The sequence below is a fragment of the Eumetopias jubatus genome, unplaced genomic scaffold (assembly GCF_037043125.1).
Source record: "Eumetopias jubatus isolate StellerSeaLion01/CBP00866 unplaced genomic scaffold, mEumJub1_p1.0 scaffold_11, whole genome shotgun sequence".
Lineage (NCBI taxonomy): Eukaryota > Metazoa > Chordata > Mammalia > Carnivora > Otariidae > Eumetopias > Eumetopias jubatus.
In genome coordinates, this window is record NW_028274817.1 from 111,231,414 (window position 1) to 111,253,300 (window position 21,887).

The 21,887-nt window shown below is 42.8% G+C and overlaps 1 protein-coding gene across 2 annotated transcripts in view; it reads left to right on the forward strand.

Moving 5' to 3' along the window:
• Positions 1-3,936: 3,936 nt before the first annotated feature.
• MAP7D2 (MAP7 domain containing 2) overlaps positions 3,937-21,887 on the forward strand; it is a 43,464-nt gene continuing 25,513 nt past the window's right edge. For both annotated transcript variants that reach the window (XM_028122635.2, XM_088028852.1), the window contains exons 1-5: positions 3,937-4,237; positions 7,452-7,562; positions 9,415-9,537; positions 14,409-14,563; positions 17,239-17,366. In XM_028122635.2, coding sequence (XP_027978436.1) covers positions 4,141-4,237; positions 7,452-7,562; positions 9,415-9,537; positions 14,409-14,563; positions 17,239-17,366 — 614 coding nt within the window. In that variant the 5' untranslated portion in view covers positions 3,937-4,140. The remainder of the gene's footprint in view (positions 4,238-7,451; positions 7,563-9,414; positions 9,538-14,408; positions 14,564-17,238; positions 17,367-21,887) is intronic.

Sequence of the window (21,887 nt, forward strand, 5' to 3'; positions counted from 1 at the left end):
CTAGGAGCTCATAAAAGACCTGTTGACTCCACACCTCCCTCCTAGCCCTGTCCTGGTTCCATGTCTTTAGAGTTGCCATGATGTTGCTTTTGGTAACTCCCCACATCTGTGTGGGTGAGCCCTAGACTTGACCAGGAGGCTTCCTGTCTACCAGTACAGAACTGGGCACCACAAACAGCCTGGCTTCTAGAGGTCTTGAGGACTGGGAGGGCTGGAGGCTGGTCAGACCTGTCCTGGGGAAGGGGATATCCAGTCCACTTGAGATACTGACCTTGAGCTCATTCTCTCACTAAAGGCTGCTTTCTCCTTAAGGTGGGTTCTTCTAATCCTTGCACACCACAGAGCTCCCAAGACTCAAGCTTTTAGAGTAAACCCTTGTCACGTGCTTTGGTTAGGGCTGACAACACAGTGCACTCACCCATTCTCCCCTTGGAGGAGTATAGTTTCCTGACTAGAGGCCCTGAGAAATGGGATTTGGTGAAGCCAACTCCATGTTCCTCATGCCAAACAGATAACCAGGAAAGGCCTCTGTCAAAGAGTAGCTTCATCCCATACTTCTCAAAATCTTATTGCTTGATACCTAACAAAACCCACCAGGCTGAGTGTAAAAAGGAGAAATTTCTAAACTCACCTAAACAAAAACTTCACTAAACTGAGAGCTAGCTGGTCTCAGAGGGCATTGGCTGGCATGGGACCATGGTGACTCTGTGGCCTTCTGGCCAGATGTAGACATCTGTAAAGAGAAAGACCTTCTGCAGAGCCCGACTGAGAACCCCTTGGGGGCTTGTTCCCACACTGTTTTCCCAAGAACACATGTAGTAAGGGCAATGGAAAAGGCACAGCCAGCTCTCCATTCCTGCCAGAGATGGCTGGGTCATCAACAGTGCCTAGGCTGTGCCCTGCTGGAGGCCTTTTATAGTCCTTGGCCAGCTCCATGAGTCATTTTGGTCTTGGTTCTTCTCCTCTGAGTTCATCCAGGCAGATCTAGGGCCAGAGCTAAAGGGGTCAAGGGTGAGGTCCCCTCATTCCTTCCACTAAGCTGTACCCAATAGAGGACATTCTAAGGACAAGAATCTGCCTTGCCCTTTTCCCATCCTCTATTGATCATCTGATGATGCTCAGGAGAACGAGAATTTGGCAGGAATTTTGGTATGCAGTATGCAGCTCTAACATTTATTAATACTGTTCTTCTGGTGTGATTGAACTTTCTCGCATGCTCTCTTATGCTCACCCTTTCCTCTAACCAGTGGTTCTCACAGTGAGTTCAGGACCAGAAGCATCCACATAGCCTGGGAACTTGTCAGAAATGCAAATTCTTAGCAGGTACCACCCCAGACCTGTAGAATCAGAAACTCTGCATGTGGGGCCAGCAATTGGTGTTTTAACAAGCCCTCCAGGGGATTCTGATGCAAATTCATTCAAGTTTGAGAATCACTGCTTTAAACTGTTCTGTTAATAATTTTCCTTTACCAATTTGGATTCAGTTAGTATTGGTTAAGGACTTATTATGATAGTCATTGTCTCATAGACTTGAGTGCTCTGATGATACAGGTAATGTCATCCCCATTTTATTAAAGATTTTATTAAAAAGGGAAAGAGAAAGAATCTCAAGCAGACACTACACTTAATACTGAGCAGAGAGCCCGATACAGGGCTCAATCCCACGACCCTGAGATCATGACCTGAACTGAAGCCGAAACCAGGACTCATTTAACCAACGGAGCCACCCAGGTGCCCTCATCCCCATTCGATCAAATGAAGTAACAGAAAATTCCCTTCCCGCCTCCCTCTCCCCCGCCCCCTGCCCTGACACACACACACACACACAGTAATAGGGACTTATATAGGACTAACCTCTAACAAGAGTGAAGTGGGCCTGTTTTGTTTTGTTTTAAGATTTTATTTATTTGGGGGGGGGGAGAGAGAGCACAAGCAGGGGGAGGGGCAGAGGGAGAAACAGAGTACCTGCTGAGGACTCAGGACCCTGAGATCATGACCTGAGCCAAAGCCACCCGCTTAACCGACTGAGCCACCCAGGTGCCCCTGGACCAGTTTTGTTTTTGACATGTTTGAATCACCCCATTCTGATGATTTTGGGTTCCATAAGTCTTCTTACTGTAGAGCTTGGTTACCACCTATTTTTCATCATCTCTGCAAAAGCAGGTGACACAGAGTGATTGTGTCCTCTTTCAGGGATAGCTTCATTTTCATAAGCCTGCTTATGATTCAGAGGAATGTATCTCTAACAGTGGAATTTGGAGCAGCTTAGTGGGTTGGAGATAGATGGTAGAAGTTTTGTTTTTGTTTTCGTTTTTGTTTTTGTTTTTAAGGTAACTGAACAGTCCAGTGGTAGGTCTGGATTTGGGTGAGCATTTCCTCATAATTATACCCCTATATAACTGCTCAATGGTAAGTTTGGCTGGCAAGTCTTGGTGTTATTTGTTGTCATTGGTCTCCTGATAAATGAAGGACTGTCTTGTGAGGTCCTTTTGGCATGTAGGAAGTCTCCTATAACCCACTCAATACTAAATTCACTCTGAGGTAAAAGTTTTCAACATTTAAATTACGTCATTGGTTAAATACTTTATGTTAAATCCATATAATGAAATACCTCTCAGCCCCAGTCTCAAGCGACTGTACTTCAAGTATCGAATAGTCAAAAAGTTCTAGTCCCTCCAAACCGCCAACTTTTCTTGGGTAGGCCCTTGGGGGTTGGCTGTCAGAATTTAATGGGCCAGGGTCATGAGGGCAGGACTTTGCTAGGAAATGCACACTCATGATTGTAGAGTCTCAGCCAGAAACTAGAGCAAATAAAAATCTGAGATTTACAGGAGGAAAAAAAAAAATCCCCTTTCTACCCAGAGGTCCCTGGAGAGGCCATCTCTTAGCAAAGTGCTGTTCAGAGAAAAATTATGCAGAGGAAGCCGAGATGTGCGTAATGCTCATCCCATCCCTCTAGTATATACAAAAGGGATAGATGCAGATACCTCCTAAGTGACCTTTCTGTGTTTCTAGTAAGTAAAATAAAGGAGCCTTTCCCTGATTCTTAAGTCATGGTTACACAGTTGGTGCTGCCCTAAATTTTGCTTACTTTTTATTCAAGCCATGAGAAAATAGTTATCTTTTTGTTTTGGAGTTGGGCTAGGATGACTCCATTTCCTAGAGCACCTCAGGGTTGGGTTTTAATGAAGGGAGAAGGGCATCAGCATGTACCTGTTTACCTTGCGTCAGACCTTGTCCAGTAGAGGCAGGGAGAGGATTTGGTATTTGCAATGTCATTGGGGTGGCAGGGAATGCAAAATTAAAACAGCTTCACTCCAGTGCCAAGGAAAGATTTGCCAGCATTCAGACCCAACTTTATGAAAATAACACTTTGGTTAACACAGGAGAGTGCTTTTAATAAATGCTCTGGTAAGGGAGAAGCCTGGTTGTTGTTGTTTTTTCTTCTGGCTAAAAACTGTTTAGTTCCTCCTCCCCTCCCCCCGTCTAACTCTTGAGAATGTATAGATGCTTTATTTTATGGCCAGTAGGTTTTTACTCTTGTCTCTTTTAAAATTTGAAATATGCAGCATTATCCCCAGAATACTATGTAGCAGGAAAATGTTACAATGTAGAAAACAATTGATTTCCTTTTAAGAAGTTCTAAGATGAAAATGAGGCTTGGTAAAATAGATCTCAAAGCCATGTATTACCCCAAAAAGTTATGCTTAGGGCTCTACAAATTTAAATTATATTTTAATTAAAATTTTTTCAAATCAGAATGCTTTATGCTTTTCTACTAGAGAGAGTGCCCTTGGTTCCAGAGCACAATTCCAGTTCTATTCAATGAGGCAAAATGGTACTTGAGACAGGCCTGAAAGAGTTAATGCTTGTCTGGCATTATACTTAAACAAATCAAGGCCTGGCTGCGGCAACAGCCTGCCCCCTGGGGCTGGGAGCCAGCGCAATCTGCATTGTTTACTCTCCACCCGCTAAGATCTCGCTAGTGTGGTGGAGAGCACATGTGCCTGGGTTTTGGATGCTGAGCACCGACAGCCCCATTTTGTGACTCACCCTGAGCACTGAAGCACAGCAGCACGGTGGGGCTGGGTGGTTATGTTGCTCTCCCTTGCGTGAACTGGGCAGGAGCGGCTGGAGGCAATGATGCGCCGGTCCCTGGAGCGCACACAGCAACTGGAGCTAAAGAAGAAGTGCTCGTGGGGAGCTTCGCTGGCCACCGGGCCTGGAGGTCGTGATGGTGAGTATAGGGCTGTCCTTGCATTGCAGGGCCCCGGTGGGAGATCATGGGGCAGGCAGCAGATCATGGGCACAAGCTGGTGCCCATTGGATCTGGGGCATGCTTTGTAGTCATCTGCAGGTACTTTTTTCAGATGTGATGCCAAGCTTCCTGTGTATGCATTTCTTATGAAGGGAGTCTGTGCGTTCCTTTTGCTAGCAAACAGCAGTTGATACAGTAACTGGGCTTTAAGGGAAAGCAAAAGAAAAGCGAAGAAAATGAATGCAGAGCCTGGTTAACCAGATGCATCTGGCAAGCCTAGCGGTAATCTGATTTCAGGGAAGGTCAAATAGCAGTAGACTAAGTCACTGCTGTACCATGGCCTGGAAAGGCTGAGCAGCGGTTACCTAACCTCCAAAAGGGGCTGGGGCTTTTCCCTCCTCATTATTCATTTTTGTTGCTCTTTCAATTTTGTTTCAAGGTGACTTATTTATTTCATTTTCCAGATCATACTCATCTTTAAATTTTCAAGTGTTTAATGTGTGAACTGTCACTAGTCTCTGCGTGGCCTTTCTCTCTCTTCAATGTCTTCTTTTCTGTGATCTTGTCATTTTATTACACAGCTCTTTCTGAGAACAGATGGGTTCTGTTTGTAGTACAGTTGTTTGACTTTGCTGTGCTGTGCTTTTAACCTTTTGTCAGTGAATATACTTTATTTCTTTTTGGGAAGTCAATAACCCATTTCAGTTACTTTTTCTAATTTCCTAATTAGAAACTAAAGTCAAGCAGAAATTGGGACTTTTTTCTTTTACCTCTCTTTGCTCTGATTTTTTTGCTGTGTAGGTGAATCAGAAAATACCCCACCCCCTCCTCTAGGTTTAGCAGCCAGCACCCTCCCTCCGGACCCAGGGACCACTGCCACCGCTGCCGAGTCCACCAACGGTATATCTGAGCTTCACCGTGCCATGGCGTTTTGTGATGACTGTTCTGATCATTCCCCTCCATCACTGTGTCTGTCTCAAGCGCTTTACAATTGATTTCTTAGACTGACCCCTTAGAACTTTTTTTTCTAGAAATGTGAATGACGTGCCCATATTTCTTTGTTCCTCTGTCATCATGGAGCTGTGCATGCCTTACACCCTGGTGCCCTGGAGACATTTCATCTTTAGCTCACTAACTTCTGCCTTGAAAATCTTGTCAGTGTTGGACTTTTGTGCATTTAGATCTTTAACACTCTCATTAATTACTGGTTTTAGGCATTATGTAGTAGGGTGTTTGAGTCACTTCTGATTACCAAAACCTGTACTCTTACAAAGAGTTCTGGGTATTAATGTGATGGATTCCTGGAAGAGGTGTTTGAGACCGAGTGGTAGGGAGTTTATCAGTACTAACACTGGGAATCCAAGCAAGGAGATAAGTTTGCTTTGTTCTTGATTTTGTCTCTCTAATAGGTTCTTTGTTTTTGGATTCAAGCCTGGGAAATTCTTAGGTTCTAGGACAAGAATGGAATTAGTAAAACTTTTCTCCCAGTTAATACTTTAGAAATTCAATCTATCTTTGGCTGGCAGAGAAAAAACAAGATGTAAAAGGGATGCAGTATTTACCAGCAGCACAGGTCAAATTACAGCAGTAGGAATAGTTATCTTTGGTTCCCAGCATTCCTTTGACAAAGAAAAATCCTTATTGGTGTTGCTGAGTAGCAGAGAATTTGCTCCATGGGTCAGATTAACTGTAGTGTGGCGCTGGTCTGCCCCTAAAAGAGAGGGGCAGTAGGTAGAGCTGATAATTACCCTTGGGAATCACACCCAGGGCTTGGGGACAGGGTGAGGCAACCACAGTACTTGATTTGGGCATACAGTTTAAGGGAACACCTTATCAAGATTAAATAATATTTGAATAAATCAAAATTAATACAGAACAATCCATGATGAACAAAATACCAAATTTCTAAAGACAAGTACCATACTCAGCCAGCCATATTGGAGCATGAGGCAAAAGGGTGGAATGTGTACCCCTTTACACATAGTTTTACATAATTTCTACTGGTTAACTTTTTTTCATTAAAGTAGTTGAAAAATGGGGCACCTGGGTGGCTCAGTCGTTGGGCATCTGCTTTTGGCTCAGGTCATGATCCCAGGGTCCTGGGATCGAGTCCCGCATTGGGCTCCCTGCTCCATGGGGAGCCTGCTTCTCCCTCTCCTGCTGCTCCCCCTGCCTGTGCTCTCTCTCTCTCTCTCTCTCTTTCTTTCTCTGACAAATAAATAAATAAAATCTTTAAAAAAAAGTAGTTGAAAAATTGAGTAGATATGTTAAAACTCAAATCATTTTAAATTTAAATATTTTATTTATACCAAAATAGAATTTATTATAATTTCATTTCAGCTTAAGAGAATTACAATTTACTTAAGATTGTCGCTTGGTCAGGACATACTGTAAAACATAGTAGATTTCTCATTTGGAAACGAGAGGAATAGTTTTAAACATAATTAGTGATGAGTTTGCTTCCTTTAAAGCCAAGGGTGCACATCCTTCTTTTTGTTTCAGGCTTTTGATACGGCTTGACAGGGCATTATCAGCACCTCTTCATTTGCTGTAATGGTTTAATTCAGAAACCAGTCTAAAATAATGGCTGGAAATTAAGAATACCAAATGTAGGGACCACATGTTAAAATCCTAACCATAAATAGTCACAGCATTAGAAAAGGGGCTATTGTGATCCCATCTCTTGAGAGGAGAAAGAAATCAACTGCTAAAGGTTGTTCTGCTTTAAATATAGCTACTTGCATTCCATATTACTTCTTTCTCCACCCTGAGCCTGTAGATAACCTTCAGAAAAAGTCTGCTTTCAGCTCACACAGTCTCAGACCATAGAACATTTTTCCAGTGGTGATTTGTCTCTGGGTCCAGATTGGTTTTGTTTTTGTGTAGTCTGAATATGCTTAAAAGTCCTTGGACACAGGAAATGATTTGCCGGTGGGATTAGCATGGTTTTAGTTGGATAGTTGAGTGAGGTTGCATATTTGAAATTGAAGAGAAGATCTTGCTTCAGACTGATGGCTGCCGTGGCCTGGGCATTTCCAGATAGGCTAAGTGCATAGCAGGATGATGGAAGCCATGTGCTATGCCACAGCAGTTTAGGAGGCGTGTGGATGAGGACAGGAAGAACACTTTGGGATATGTGTTTCTCAGTCTACAATGGTGTGAATACCAATGTCTTTAATGCATTTCTCTGCAGCATGTGACAAACTTTCAACATCAACCATGAATTTGCCAAAGCAGACGGAGCCTCCCATGAGTAAGCGCCTGTCTTCATCCACCGTGGCAATATCCTATTCCCCAGACCGAGGCAAGTGAACGTGTAGACCTGGTCTCTGTGGTTTTCTTCTTTCTAGTCTGAGCGTCTTAACATCAGTCTTTGTGAGAGCCCCTCTTGAGCCTTCTGCAAATGCCTCCATTATTTGCATTCAGCCTTGTGGTGTGAATGTGGGAGCCCCAGGGCCTCACTTAATGGGACTTTGGAAAGTGGCATCACTCTTTAGAGCCAGTTCGTTGTTGAATAGCTACAGGAATTAATGATATTCTTTCAGTCTGAAAGAGATTATTCCATTTTCCACAGTACACGTAGGAGTTATCCTGCCCTAGAATTAATTGACCAGTGGGCAGATATGACTGTTAAAAAAGTAACTGGTTATTGATGTGATCTACTTGATTAGCCAGAAATAGCAGAATTGATCATGAAGAGATAGGTGGAAAACTTAGTTGTATGAAAAAAAAATTGGACTCTGTTATTGTCTGAGGTTTGTAGGCCTGCCCTTTCTGTTTTGAAAACAGAAGTTCAGAGCTAATATGAAGACTTTAAAAGGGGAAAAGGATGGGAGGCCTGTTCTGGCACTCACTTTGAGGTGGAGGATGATATGTATAGGACATGTGCCGTTTCCAGAAACTGAATAGATTTAAAACTGTTTGTGTTCTAATAGAGGCTCAGATAAGTTACTAAAAGTATGAATTTGTACCTCTCAGAGAATGTAGGTTAAGGAAGTGAGGGAAACTCCATGCATTAAGTGCGTGTTTTAACACTGGAGAAGTGTCAGCTGCCAGTGGACTATTTAACAGGTCAGGCATTACCAAGGGGCAAGCAGGAGAGTGTTTGTGACTTTGAAGAGGCCAGTGTGCCTTTCTGGTTGTTTTTCAATGGCATTGACCTTGCACCTCCAGCACAGAGGCCTATCGTGTATGTCAGAGACCCCATAAGTGTCAGTGTTGCTGATCTCTGATGCAGTTCATGGTTGAACTGAACGCTGGAAACCTTGAATTAATTGAGAGCTGAATGAGAAAACATCTCCTTGCTTTTAATTCTACATGGCTTTTCCATAGTGAGTGTATTCCATATGTTTTCATTAATTCACATGGTTACAAATTGAGGTTAAATTCATATTTGCATTGATTACTCTGTAAAGATACCAGGATGTTATTACATATTGTTGACGACTGAATTATCTGCTTGTGGATTATAAATTGAAAAATTTTAATTCCCAAACCATTTATTGGCTAATGGGTACCCAAGAAATTCAAAGTAATGGAAAAGTTAATCCATTACCATATAATATATTCCAAAGCCATCAAAATGACATTTCAGTCACTGTGTTTTAGATTATGATTACTGCTACTTCCATTAAAGCCGATAATTAGTTGGCTATTTTTGTTTTTGTGGTTCTTATTTAATTTTTGCCCTTATGTACATGGAAAAAGTATGAACAGATACATATTTATACATTAACAAAATCAGTGTATAATGAAATGTTTTTTAACAGAGGACCCTAAAGTGTTTCATAGGAGTAATCTTTTTTCAATGTTAGATCTACTTGGTGAGTAAATGGTTTCTTGAGTCCATATTACATCTTGGGAGATGGGCTAATTCTCTTCAAGTGATACAGGTAATATTGTGATACTGTAATAGTGTATTGAATGAATTCTGGCACCCCAAAAGAGTTAACACACTCTCCCAAACTCCAAATGACACATCATTTGTTTTATTTTACTATGACAAACTCCAAAGCCATCCTTTGCTAGAGTATTTTTATTTTCCACATTCATTCTGCCACCCAAAAGCTAATTTGCATCATACACTGTGTTGTTTTAAACATTTTATTTTGCTTTAATTTTGCTTTTTAAAATTTTCATTTGATTCCATCCCTCAGCTCATCGCACACACCTTAATCCCATGGAAACCTTTCTTGTTATGCGACTGTTGACACCTACACAGGCTTCTTTAGCCAGAAGCAGAAGTGCACTCATGCTCTCTGAGCAGGCCAATGACTCAGGTAAAAGAGGCCGAGCTGGTGACACTGAGGAAAATGCCCAAAGGGGTGTTGGTCTTCCTATGAGTTATTTCTGAATTTTTCTATTTTGTTTCCCATTTGCTTCGTGAAATGTCTTCAGGGCTTAATAACATTTTCTACCCACCAGTGTTTTGCTGTTACTATGTTTTTTTTTTTCTTTTCAGTGTCACAGAGGTGAGTAACTTATTTTTGATTGAGAGCATGTGGATTAGGAAAAAGAATCTATTTCATGAGCTGTGGAGGTTAGTAGACTTTCTTAAAGAGATGATTTGGCAAAGTAGCCTGTAAACCAGTCTCTGGAGTCCCATAACCAGATTTACCACTTACTAGTTCTTACTACTTTGGGTAAATTAATTAACCTCTCTAAGCCTCAGATTCCTTTTTTTTAAGATTAATTTATTTGAGAGAGAGCGAGTACAAGTGCAAGCACGCACTTGGAGGGAGAGGGAGAGAGAGAATCTCGAGCAAACTCCCTGCTGAGTGTAGAACCCAACTCGGGGTTTGATCTCATGACTCTGAGATAATGGCCTGAGCCAGAATCGAGAGTTGGACACTTAACCGACAGAGCCACCCAGGTGCCCCTAAAGCCTCAGTTTCCTTATCTATAAAATTGAAATACCTTAAATTGTCATGAGGATTAAATGATATAGGACAATGATTGGCAGAGTAAGAGCTCAACAAATATCTAGAGCCTTGCTGCTCAAGGGGTGGCCCATGGATCATCAATATTGGTATCACCTGGGAGCTTGTTAGGAAGGCACACTCTCAGGCCCCAGCAGACCTGTACACTGAAGTCTGAGAAACTATGGGCATCACTATCAAAGCTTTTTCTTGACTAAATCAGATTAAATTGTCATGGCAAGATTAATGAGGGCTGACATTCTCTGTTTGCAGATTAGCAACACTGTGTCCACATTAAAGCAGGTCTGGTCTTAGTTCCCAAGAGAGTGTGTTCACTTAGATGACGTATAATTCCCTATCTACTTCTGACTAGTTTTTAGAGACAGCCTACTAGTTTGAGTAGTTGTGGTGTTTCCACAAAGAAATATACAGATGGCCAATAAGCACATGACAAGATGCTCAACATCATTAGTCATTAGGGAAATGTATATGAAAACCACAATGATATACCACTTCACACTTACTAGAATGGCTAAAATTCAAAGAAAACAGGGAAAATAGTAGGTGTTGGCAAGGATGTGGAGAAATTATAACCTTCATACATTGCTGGTGGGAATATAAAATGATGTACTCACTTTGGAAAACTGCCTGGCAAGTTCCTCAAAAGGTTAAACATAGAGTTACCATGTGACCCAGCAATTGCACTCTTATGTATAGAGCCCAGAAAATTGAAAACACACAAAAGCTTGTCCCTGAGTAGTTCTTAGCATCATTAGCCACACAAAGTGGAAACAACCCAAATGTCCATCAACAGATGAGTGGATAAACAAAATGTGGTATATCCATAAAGTGGAATATTACTCAGCTATGAAGAAGAATGGATTACTGATATATGCTGCACCAATGAACCTTGAAAACATTAGGCTCAGTGAAAGAAGCCAGACACAAAATGCCCCAAGTTACATGAGTCCATTTATATGATTTGTCCAGAATAGGGCAAATCCAGAAAGACAGTAAATTTGTGGTTGCTAGGGACTGGAGGAGTGAGGAAAGGGAATGAATGCTTAATTGGTTACAGGGTTTGTTTTGGGAGTATTGAACATTTTCTGGAATTAGACTGTAGTTATGATTGTACAAACGTGAATATACTGAAAACCACTAAATTGCAGTTTTTAAAGGGTAAATTTTATGGTACATGAATTAGCTCTTTTTTTTCTTTAAAGATTTTATTTATTTATTTTGAGAGAGAGAGAGAATGAGAGCTAGAGAGCACGAGAGGGAAGAGGGTCAGAGGGAGAAGCAGACTCCCCGCAGGGAGCCCGATGCGGGACTCGATCCCAGGACTCCAGGATCATGACCTGAGCCGAAGGCAGTCGCTTAACCAACTGAGCCACCCAGGCGCCCCTCCCCATGAATTAGCTCTTAACCAAAAAATTCCTGGGAGGTAGGAAGTATCCCCATTTTGAGAACAAGGAATGTGTCAGGAAGTCCCCAAGACCATTTGCACGATCACTGATTCTCTAGGAGGACTCCTAACTATGATTTATTATGGTGAAAGTCTACAGAGCAAAATCGGCAAAGGGAAAAGGCCATGGGATGAAGTCTAGGGAAGAGCAGGAACAAGCTTCCAGAGTCCTCTTTCCATTGGAGCCATACAGAGCACATTCCCTCAGCAATGAGTTGTGACATGTATGAAGTGTTACCTACCAAGGAAGCTTATTAGAGAGTCAGTGCCCAGAGTTTTTATTGGAGGCTGGTCACGTAGGTACCCCCTGCCAGATACATACCCAAATTCCAGACTCTCAGAAAAAGCAGGTGTTGAGCATAAATCATGTTGTTTATACAAACAGCTTAGGCACAGTGAGCCACTCTTATCGGTTAATGATGGGAGCTCTCCCGGAAAACAAGTTCCCTGATGCCAGGGCCAACCTTGTAAGCTGGCCTTTCCAGGGACAGCAGTCAGACCTTCTATGTTGTTCTTTTCTTTTTAAGGATTTTATTTATTTATTTGGGAGAGAGAGCGAGAGCAAGCATGAGCAGGGGGAGAGGCAGAGGGAGAGGGAGAGGGAGAAGCAGACTCCCCACTGAGCAGGGAGCCCGATACGGGGCTGGATCCCAGGACCCTGAGATCATGACCTGAGCGGAAGGCAGACGCTTAATGACTGAGCCACCCAGGCACCCCTTCCTTTTTCTTTTCTGCACAGTCCATCCCCTTGGTCTTTGGCAAAGGCAGCTTTACAGCAGAATTATCATCAGTAGGATTCCACACAGCAGGGTGAGGCCAACCTACAGTATTGACCTCACTTATACCCTTTAGGCGTTCTGGACTTAGCCAGTTAAAACACAGATGGTTAGCATAAAGGTCTGTCTTAGAAAGCCAAGTGGCTTCCTCCATGACTTTCTGTATGAACCTTTTTTTTTTAAAGATTTTATTTATTTATTTGACAGGGAGAGAGAGAGAATATGAGCAGGAGAGGGAGAAGCAGGTTCCCCACTGAACAGGGATCCCGATGCAGGGCTCAATCCCAGGACCCCGAGATCACAGCCTGAGTCGAAGGCAGATGCTTAACCGACTGAGCCACCCAGGCACCGCCCTTCCCACTTTTTTTTTTAACCTGGCCCAAGGCATCAGTTCAGGCCCAGCACAACCTGGTCAGTAAGATGAAGCCGTCCTCAAGCCTTCCAGGGCGAAGGCAGTATCACAATAGTCAGAACACACACCTAGGGAGTATAATCCCTGAGGACACACATGTCCCCTGGAAACCGCTTATAGTGTTCCACGCACCCCAAGCAGGACATACATTGGTCAGGCGGTACAGGCTAACAGGGCCTGTTGTGTCCCACTCCCACTTGGAGGAGAAAACCAAAACCGAAGACATTACCTGGGTTGTACTTCTCCCCTCACTTTAACCAGCATGGCCAAAACCAGCCAGAGGATCCAGCAAGCCAACTCTTGGAGTTGGATGGGTTATCTTCAAATACCATAGGTATTTTACCTCTTGCAACAGACAGCAGCTGGGTTGCTGTTTGATACAGTGGCTGACGCCATAGCCACCAGGCACCAGAAAGTCATCATCCTCCATGCCTTTAGGCTTTCTTTTTCTTTTTTCTTTTTTTTAAGATTTTATTTATTTATTTGACAGAGAGAGCGAGAGCAGGAGCACAAGCAGGGAGAGGGAGAGGAAGAAGCAGTCTTTGCACCGAGCAGGGAGCCTGATGGGGGGCTCGATCCCAGGACCCTGGGATCATGACCTGAGCTGAAGGCAGACGCTTAACGACTGAGCCACCCAGGCACCCCTAGCCTTTCTTTTTCAAACACTGCTTTTACCATTTATCCGTGAATCCAGGGTCATTCTTGCAGTTCCCTGCTTCTGGCATCAATTGTATCAGGGGTCCCCAAGACCAGCCCCAGGTTTGGTGATTTGCCAGGAGCACTCAGGAGACTCAGCATATGGTGGCACTCACAGCTGTGGTGTGTTAGAGTAGAAGCTGCACAGCCCATCGGCAGAGGGAATTGGCACGCAGGCGAAGTCCAGAGGACACCAGGTGCGAGCTTCCAAGAGTCTTCTCCCAGTGGAGTCACACAGGACGTGCTTAATTCCCCCAGCAACGAGCTGTGATAACACATGTGAAATGTTGCCAACCGGGAAAGCTCGTTAGAGACTTGGTGGCCAGGGTTTTATTGAGGGCTGGTCACGTAGGCACCCTTGGCCAGTTACATACCCGAATTTCAGACTCTCAGAAGGAAAGTGGCTAAGTCATGTTGTTTTACATACAGCTTAGGCAGTGAGGTACTCATCAGTTAATAGCAAGAACCCTTCTCTAAGTTCTCAGGTGCTGACCAAGGACCAGCCTTGTAAAGCAGGACTTTCTAAGGACACTTTTCAGGGCTGCTATGTTAACTCTTTCCTGCACAAGGAAATTGACATTTAGAGAGGTTAAGTAACCTGCCCAAGGTGATCCAGTTATTTGGTGACGGTGCTAGTTCTGTCTGGTTCCAAAGGCCAGACTTTGAACTCATGAAATGAACTGGACTCTTGAGCATGGAGTATGGAAATCTTTCAAGATAGCGTCTATTCTGCATATACTAGAAAAAGTATGGTGGTATTTAGAGAATGTGGATTGCCCATGTTATGTTTTAACAGAAAATGTGTTCTTCCCAATTCCTTCCTCTCCCTACTTTTTCCTTCTGTGCTCCCTGTCTCTTTGGCTGTGATATTGTAACCTTCTAGTATCCCATGCCTGTCCTCGTGTAGCTCCTGCTGGTCCTCTTAAATCTTCTTACAAGTCTTCTCCTACTCGGAGTGCTGAGAGGAAGAAAACTCCATCTACATCTGGTGTAGGAGATTCTGCGAAAGGAGCCCCTGCAGGAGTGGAGGCCTCTCCGGTAGGTTTAAACCCACTCTCTCACCCCTTGGGACGGGTTTATTTGACAGTATGATTACTCCCTGTGCTTAACCGGGGGTCTCTGTTTCCATCAGTCTTCAGAGACTGCTCAACTGGTGGATTTGGTTTAAAAATTCACTCATCCTTTGAAAATCATTTAACTTTTTGCATCTTCCTAAATCTAAGTGCCTTGGAGCAAATTCCTAAAGACCTTGTCCTTGTTACAGCCTGCCTTCCAGGGGACAGAAGTCAAAAGGAATGTTCTGAGTGTTGTCTTTTTGCTTTTAAGGATGCCAGTCTCGCCTCTACAGGCAACTAGAACTAAGGTTCTAGGTCAGCCTTCAGTCCATAACAGTGGCCTTTAAACATTTTTGACATCATACTGACACCATCAGTAAAACAAATGTTGAATGGGTACTCCCAATTATGTGTATTTATTTAGAAATTATACATACCATACTACTTTTATTAGTTATCACTTGCTATGTAATAAATCACCCCAAACCTTAGCTGCTTAAAACAGTGTTTATTACCACACTGGTTCTTTGGGTCAGAAATTGAGGATGGCTTAGCTGGGTAGTTCTGGTTCAGGGTCTGTCATGAGGGTGTGGTCAGGATAATAGCCAGAGCTATAGTCCTATGAAAGCGTGGCTGGGGCTCTTCCAGAATGGCTCGCTCACATGGCTGCTGGCCTCAGTTCCTTATTGTGTGGACCTCTCTATAGAGCTGCTTGAATGTCCAAATGATGTGGCAGCTGGCTTCTTCCAGAGTGAGAGATCCAAGGGAGGGGTGCGGGTGCAGGCGTGCAAGGGAAAAGCTGCAGCACCTTTTATGCTCTAATCTTACATGTTACACACCATCATTCTGCCATATGTTGTTCCTTAAAAATAAGTCACTAAGACCAACCCACACTCGAAGGGAGGAGCATCAAATGACGTGTGGACTTGTTTTAAGACTGCCACATTACTGTACTATTGGGCATTTATTTTATAACAATGTATGTATTTTTAAAATCCATTGTGGTCCTGAGGTTCTTACATGAGAAGTGAATGTGTCAGACCTTGGGTTTTACTGTAGGGTCATTTACTGTATTTGTGTGCACGGGGTGGGGGCAAAGGAGGGTTTGTTGTAGAAAAGTGCAATAGGGAGAGAAGGGAACCGTCCTTGTGGAGCCCTCACTGTGTGCCAGGCACAGAGGCCATGCCTCCTGCCTCTTGCCGAGGGAGGCCATGGGGATGATGTACAGGGACAGGTGGTCCCTATGGGGCTGTAGTCCCCGTTACACCAGGTACACTGTTAGAGTCCACAGCTCACTGTCTTGGGTATTAACCACATTTACACCCACCTGTAGTTTTTTGGGGTGATTATGTATTTTTCTACTCTTTCCAGTTTTTTTTTCTTTTTTAATTCTAGTACAGGCATACAGTGTTATATTACTTTCAGGTATACAATATAGTGATTCAACAATTCTATACATTACTCAGTGCTCATCATGATAAGTGTACTGTTACTCCCCTTCACTTCTGTGACCCATCTCCTCCCCTCTCCAGCAACCACCAGTTTGTTCTCTGCATTTGAGAGTCTGTTTTTTTTTGTTTATCTCTTTCTTTCTTTCTTCAGTTTTGTTTCTTAAATTCCATTTATGTATGAAGTCATATGGTATTTGTCTTTCTCTGACTTATTTCACTTACCATAATACTCTCTAGATCTGTCCATGTTGTTGCATATGGCAAGATTTCATTCTTTTTATGGCTAATATTCACATACTCTTTATTCATTCATTTATCAGTGGACATTTTGGCTGCTTTCATAATTTGGCTGTTATAAATAATCTGCAATAAACAGAGGGGTGCATATATTCCTTCGAATTAGTGTTTTCGTATACGTTGGGTAAATACCCAGTAGTGCAATTACTGGATCATAGGGTAGTTCTATTTTTTTAAAAGATTTTATTTATTCATTTGAGACACACACAGAGAGAGAGGGAGCATGAGCAGGGAGAGAGGCAGAGGGAGAGGGAGAAGCAGGCTCCCCGCTGAGCCAGGAGCCTGATGTGGGGCTCGATCCCAGGACCCTGGGATCATGACCTGAGCCAAAGGCAGACGTTTAACCATCTGAGCCACCCCAGGGTTGTTTTTTTTTAACTTTTGGGGGAACCTTCATACTGTTCTCCACAGTGGTGGCACCTGCTTGCATTCCCACCAGCAGTGCATGAGGGTTCCTTTTTCTTTACATCCTTGCTGACACTTGTTGTTTCTTGTGTTTTTGATTTTAGCCATTCTGACAGGTGTGAGCTGATAGCTCATGGAGGTTTTGATTTGCATTTCCCTGATGATGAGTGATCTAGTTTCTATATGTCCAGAATCATAATATTCTGTTCATAATATTCTGTTCTGTTGTTAGCTTTTTTGCAAGATAACAAAGAGTAGGAAATCTTTGCGTTTTGAGGGTGAAGTTTTTTTTTTTTAATTGGATGACCTCAATATTGGCCACTAAATTGATGACCTCATGGTGCTTTCCTGCAAAGGTTCCCATTATGGGAAGCACTATAGCTTCATATGGACCCTTCTGGAAGAAAGCTGTGCATCACTTGTATCTGGATTTTTTTTTTTTTAAGAAATTGTAGAAGTATTGCCAGTGATGGGCTATGGCTGACCTCTTCTGTGTCCCCTTCAGTCAGAGAAGATGAAGCGGGGCCCGCGAACAACAACTTCTGTTCCCACTGTGGGCCTTGGGTCTCCTCTGAGAAGATGCGAGTTTCCAGGAAGCATTGCTAAGAGGTCTTCTTCTCCAGTGACATCCAAGTAAGCATGTTTTCACTTTGCCACAGTTGGACAGTGAAAGCAATTTGGTGGGGCTCTGTATGCTGTGGCATGTGCTTGCTTCCTGCTGCCACATGAGTCGTGGCCAACCTGAAGAGGTGAGCAGGAGGAATGCTGGACTTTGAGTTACCTTGTTTACTCTCTGTGTATCTTTTGCATAAATGATGGGCTCTTCAGGGGTTTGTTGCCTGGTAAGTATGAGATTCTGATTTCCGGAGATGATCCATTCAACATTTTCTCTTTTGGTCCATCGGTTCCATTCTGCTTTTCTGGCATTCTCCTTCACCTGCATCTAGAGTGAAGTGATTGCATTGTGCTTGGGTGCTCAAGCTCATGTACTTGGGCACGCACTCTCTCCCTCCCTCATCTGTCTCTTCAACAGAGAGGAAATAATAAGTTGTCAGCCACCATCAGCAGTATGTTGTTGTTGTTTTTAAATGAAGCCATTATATTTTTTTGTGAAGCATTGGGTGAACTCGCCAATGAAATCGTGTCACTGGAAAGCAAATTCACCCTGTGTGACCACTCTTGTATGTCATTAAAATATTTTGCTTATAACAAGAATGACTCAGTAAATAACTCAGTCTAGCAGAATGGAATCATCTTCTGTAGTACTGAGAGAGAAAGAGAAATATGATTTTAATTTGGAAAATAGAAAACTCTATAGAGAATCATGTAAGACTTGTTTAGTGCATCAATTTGATTCAGAGAACATGGGATAAAACAAACTTAACGAACACTTGGGCGTTTGTTAAAAATATTTCAGTGACATCAGCTCTTATTTCTAATTTGTTGCTTTCTAACAGAAACTTTTTCTCTATTATGTTGTTCAGAGAACATACAGTTTTTATAGATTACTAATACCTGTTATTGATATATCTGTCTTCTATAAGGAAAATCCTTAGATAACATATTGCTGAATTAACAGCATCAAGTTTTTGTTTTTAAGTCCATTGCAGTCTTTCTGTGCTTGTATTGCCTGTCTTTGGTTATGGTATTGCTCTCTTGCAAAATCTGAATCCATTAGGTGGGCTGTAAGGTCTCTATTTGTCTGTCCTATTTCTGAGCCTTCCATTCACGTTACTACTCCGGTGTTAGGGTGGGACAGTAACAGAAAAGCCTATTCATATTGGGGTTTTTCCAGATTACACCCCTTTCTTTCATAGATACTGACTCATGGTCCCTGCATGGAGAGTAGCTGGCAAGTTTCATCATCATCGTTGTAAATTTCACTAAGGTAAACTAAGGAGGTTGTTGCCCTCTGTAGAGATGAGAATTCGGTTTTTGGAAGCAGACTCACAGTGGGCTCTGTGCTATTTCTTTGACATTGAAAATCTTGATGGTGTGTTTCAGGAACTATTTTATATTTTTTAAGTTGAGATACATTTGACAGATTACATTGTATTAGTTTCAGGTGGACAGAATGAATGGTTCAATATTTGTATACATTACAAAATGATGACCATAATAAGTCTAGTTACTAAGTTACTATCCATCACTGTACATAGGTACAACATTTTTTTCTTTTTTTTCTTGCGAGGGCTTTTAAAATTTATTCTCTTAGCAACTTTCAAATATGCACTACGGTACAGTATTATTAACTAGAGTCACCCTGGTGTACATTCCATTCCATGGGTTACTTATTTTATAACCAGAATTTAGTACCAGTTGACCCCCTTCACCCATTTCATCCATTCCGCTACCCCCCCCCCCACTTTCTGGCCACCACCAGTCTGTTCTCTGGATCTGTGAGCTTGGTTTTGTTTATTTTTTAAATTCCATATGTAAGTGAGATCTTTAAGTATTTGTCATCTGATTTATTTCACTTAGCACAATGAATGTCCTCAAGTTCTATCCATGTGTTGCACATGGCAAGATTCCATTCTCTTTTTAATGGCTGAATCATATTCCATTGTGTATATATATGGAGCTATTTTATATTTTAAAGGATACATCATCTAAATTTTATAAAAAGCTCATTCTGACCAAAGAGACTTAAACAAAATCCGAGACCTTTTTTTTTTTAAAGATTTTATTTATTTATTTGAGAGAGAATGAGAGATAGCACGAGAGGGAAGAGGGTCAGAGGGAGAAGCAGACTCCCTGCTGAGCAGGGAGCCCGATGTGGGACTCGATCCCAGGACTCCAGGATCATGACCTGAGCCGAAGGCAGTCGCTCAACCAACTGAGCCACCCAGGCGCCCCCGAGACCTTTTTTTGAAGATTTTATTTAGAGAGAGAGAGAGAGAGAGAGAGCGGGGGGGAGGGGGGCAGAGCAGGAGGGAGAGAGACTCTCAAGCAGACTGTGCACTGAGTGCAGAGCCCAATGTGGGATTCAGTCTCACAACCCTGAGATCATGACCTGAGTTGAAATCAAGAGTTGGATGCTCAACTGACTAAGCCTTACCCAGATGCCCCAAAATCCCAGAATTTTTAATGCAGTTCAATTGAGAGAAATTTTTAAAATTTCCCCTCTATATAGAAGAGTAATGGGTACCTCATAGGTGCTTTTAAATATTTGTGGAATGAATGAATGCAAGTCCCTGTGTCCCGTATGCTTCAGAGAATCCCCAAATGAGTGAGAACAGTTTCCATTTGAACAGACCCCAAGTGAGGGGAGAGAGAGATGGGGATGCAGATGAGGACAGTTGCAGGCCTAGTGCAGAAAGAGTTGTCCAACTTAAACTGCTCATCCCCTCAACTCAGCCCAGCTGTCATCCTCTACAGAACCAGCCAAAAGTGAATTCACCCCCCTCTCTGTGCTCACAGAGCCTCATGGGCATGCTCAGTGCCTCCTCTGTGCCCAGTGTTCTCAGCCCATGGGAAACTTACCTGACATTGAATGATAATTATAACATCAGGTGGTGAGAAGTTCTATGAAGAAAAATAAAACTGGGTCAGATGACAGAGAGTGGTGGAGTGGAGTAGTAGCTAGATATGGTGGACAGGGAAGGCTTCTCTGGGGAGGTGACATTTGAACAGAGCCCTGTATGGAGTGAGGGAGGAAGCAGGCCATGTTGATCTGTGGCTTCTTGCACTGTATCATCTGCTAGATTGCAGGGAGGGTGGGGAGTGATCGGATTTATTGTTGCACAGTAGGTGCTTCGTGTGTGTCCATGTGACAAAAACTAGAAGGAAAGTAGAGCCTGGAGGGCGGGAGGGGATTGGCTGGTGGTATGGGCAGTGCTAGGACCATTCCTGCCCAAGGACTCAGGCCCTTTGCCTCCTCTTTCCTTCTGAGCCATTCATTGGTTTTTTTCTCCTACTAATCAGTTCCTTAAATGTTCTCTTTTCTGGGCCGTGTATTTCTCCTGGGAAATGTTTGAAGAATGAGTGATACTGGCTTCTACTGTACTACATTGTATTCCTGCTACTTCAGCAAAGAAAAATTAATGGAATGACCTTTCTTTTCAGAGCCCTATGCATACCATCCCTAGTGCAGGCAGGAAAAATAGTAAACTCTAACATAGCTGGACTTCGTGTGTATTGTCAAAACTACCAGAATCATTCTCTCCTTAAGGAGTGCCCTGGGAGAGGGCGCCTGGGTGGCTCAGTCATTAAGCATCTGCCTTCGGCTCAGGTCACGGTCCCAGGGTCCTGGGATTGAGCATTGGGCTCTCTGCTCGGCAGGAAGCCTGCTTCTCCCTCTTCCTCTGCCTGCCTCTCTGTCTACTTGTGCTCTCTATCTCTCTGTCAAATAAATAAATAAAATCTTAAAAAAGAAGTGCCCTGGGTACAGGAGTTTGCTCCAGTACCTCTAAATCAGAATCACCAATTTGAGAGGTCTAAGGAGAAGCAAACATTTCTTGATTTTAAGACATTCAAAAAGAAAGATAATTTCTCCCCAGGTGAAAATTAATGGCTGAACTACAATGGGTATGAACCAGGTCTGAGAAATGTGGAAAGTCAGGTAGACTGTAAATAAGTTCTGAAATTTCAGCCAAACTCAACAGCAGTGAAAAAGAATGGACTGCCGCTGCCCACAACCAGTGGGTGGATCTCAGGAACATAGAGTTGAGCAGCAAAAGGAAGTTGTAAAAGAATATCAACAGTGACGTTTATATTGAGTTCCCAGATGTGTAAAACCAGCATGTTTTTAAGAATATAAATGTGGTAAAAATGAAAGAAAAGAAAACGGCAAATATAAAATGCAAAGTAATGATGGCCTCTGAGTGGGAAGTGGGGGAAGGGGTGAGGGAGGGGTACACGGAAGATTCCAGAATATTTATGATGTCTTTCTTTGGAACTGGTTGTTAGGTGTGTGGGTATTTGTTATGTCATTCTTCATACTTTCCCTATTTTATACTTTTTTTTATGTTCAGTATTGAAGAAAGAAAAAAAGAAACCCTTGATTTTTAAAATGGTGTCACATACAAAATCCCAATCAGTGGAATTTTCAACCTTCCCTCTGTGCAGACCAAGTGTGTGTGATCTTTAAAGCATACTGGGAACGATGTGGCTTTGAACGGTGGTTTAGTTAGTCCTTTTGAACCCCCATCGAGA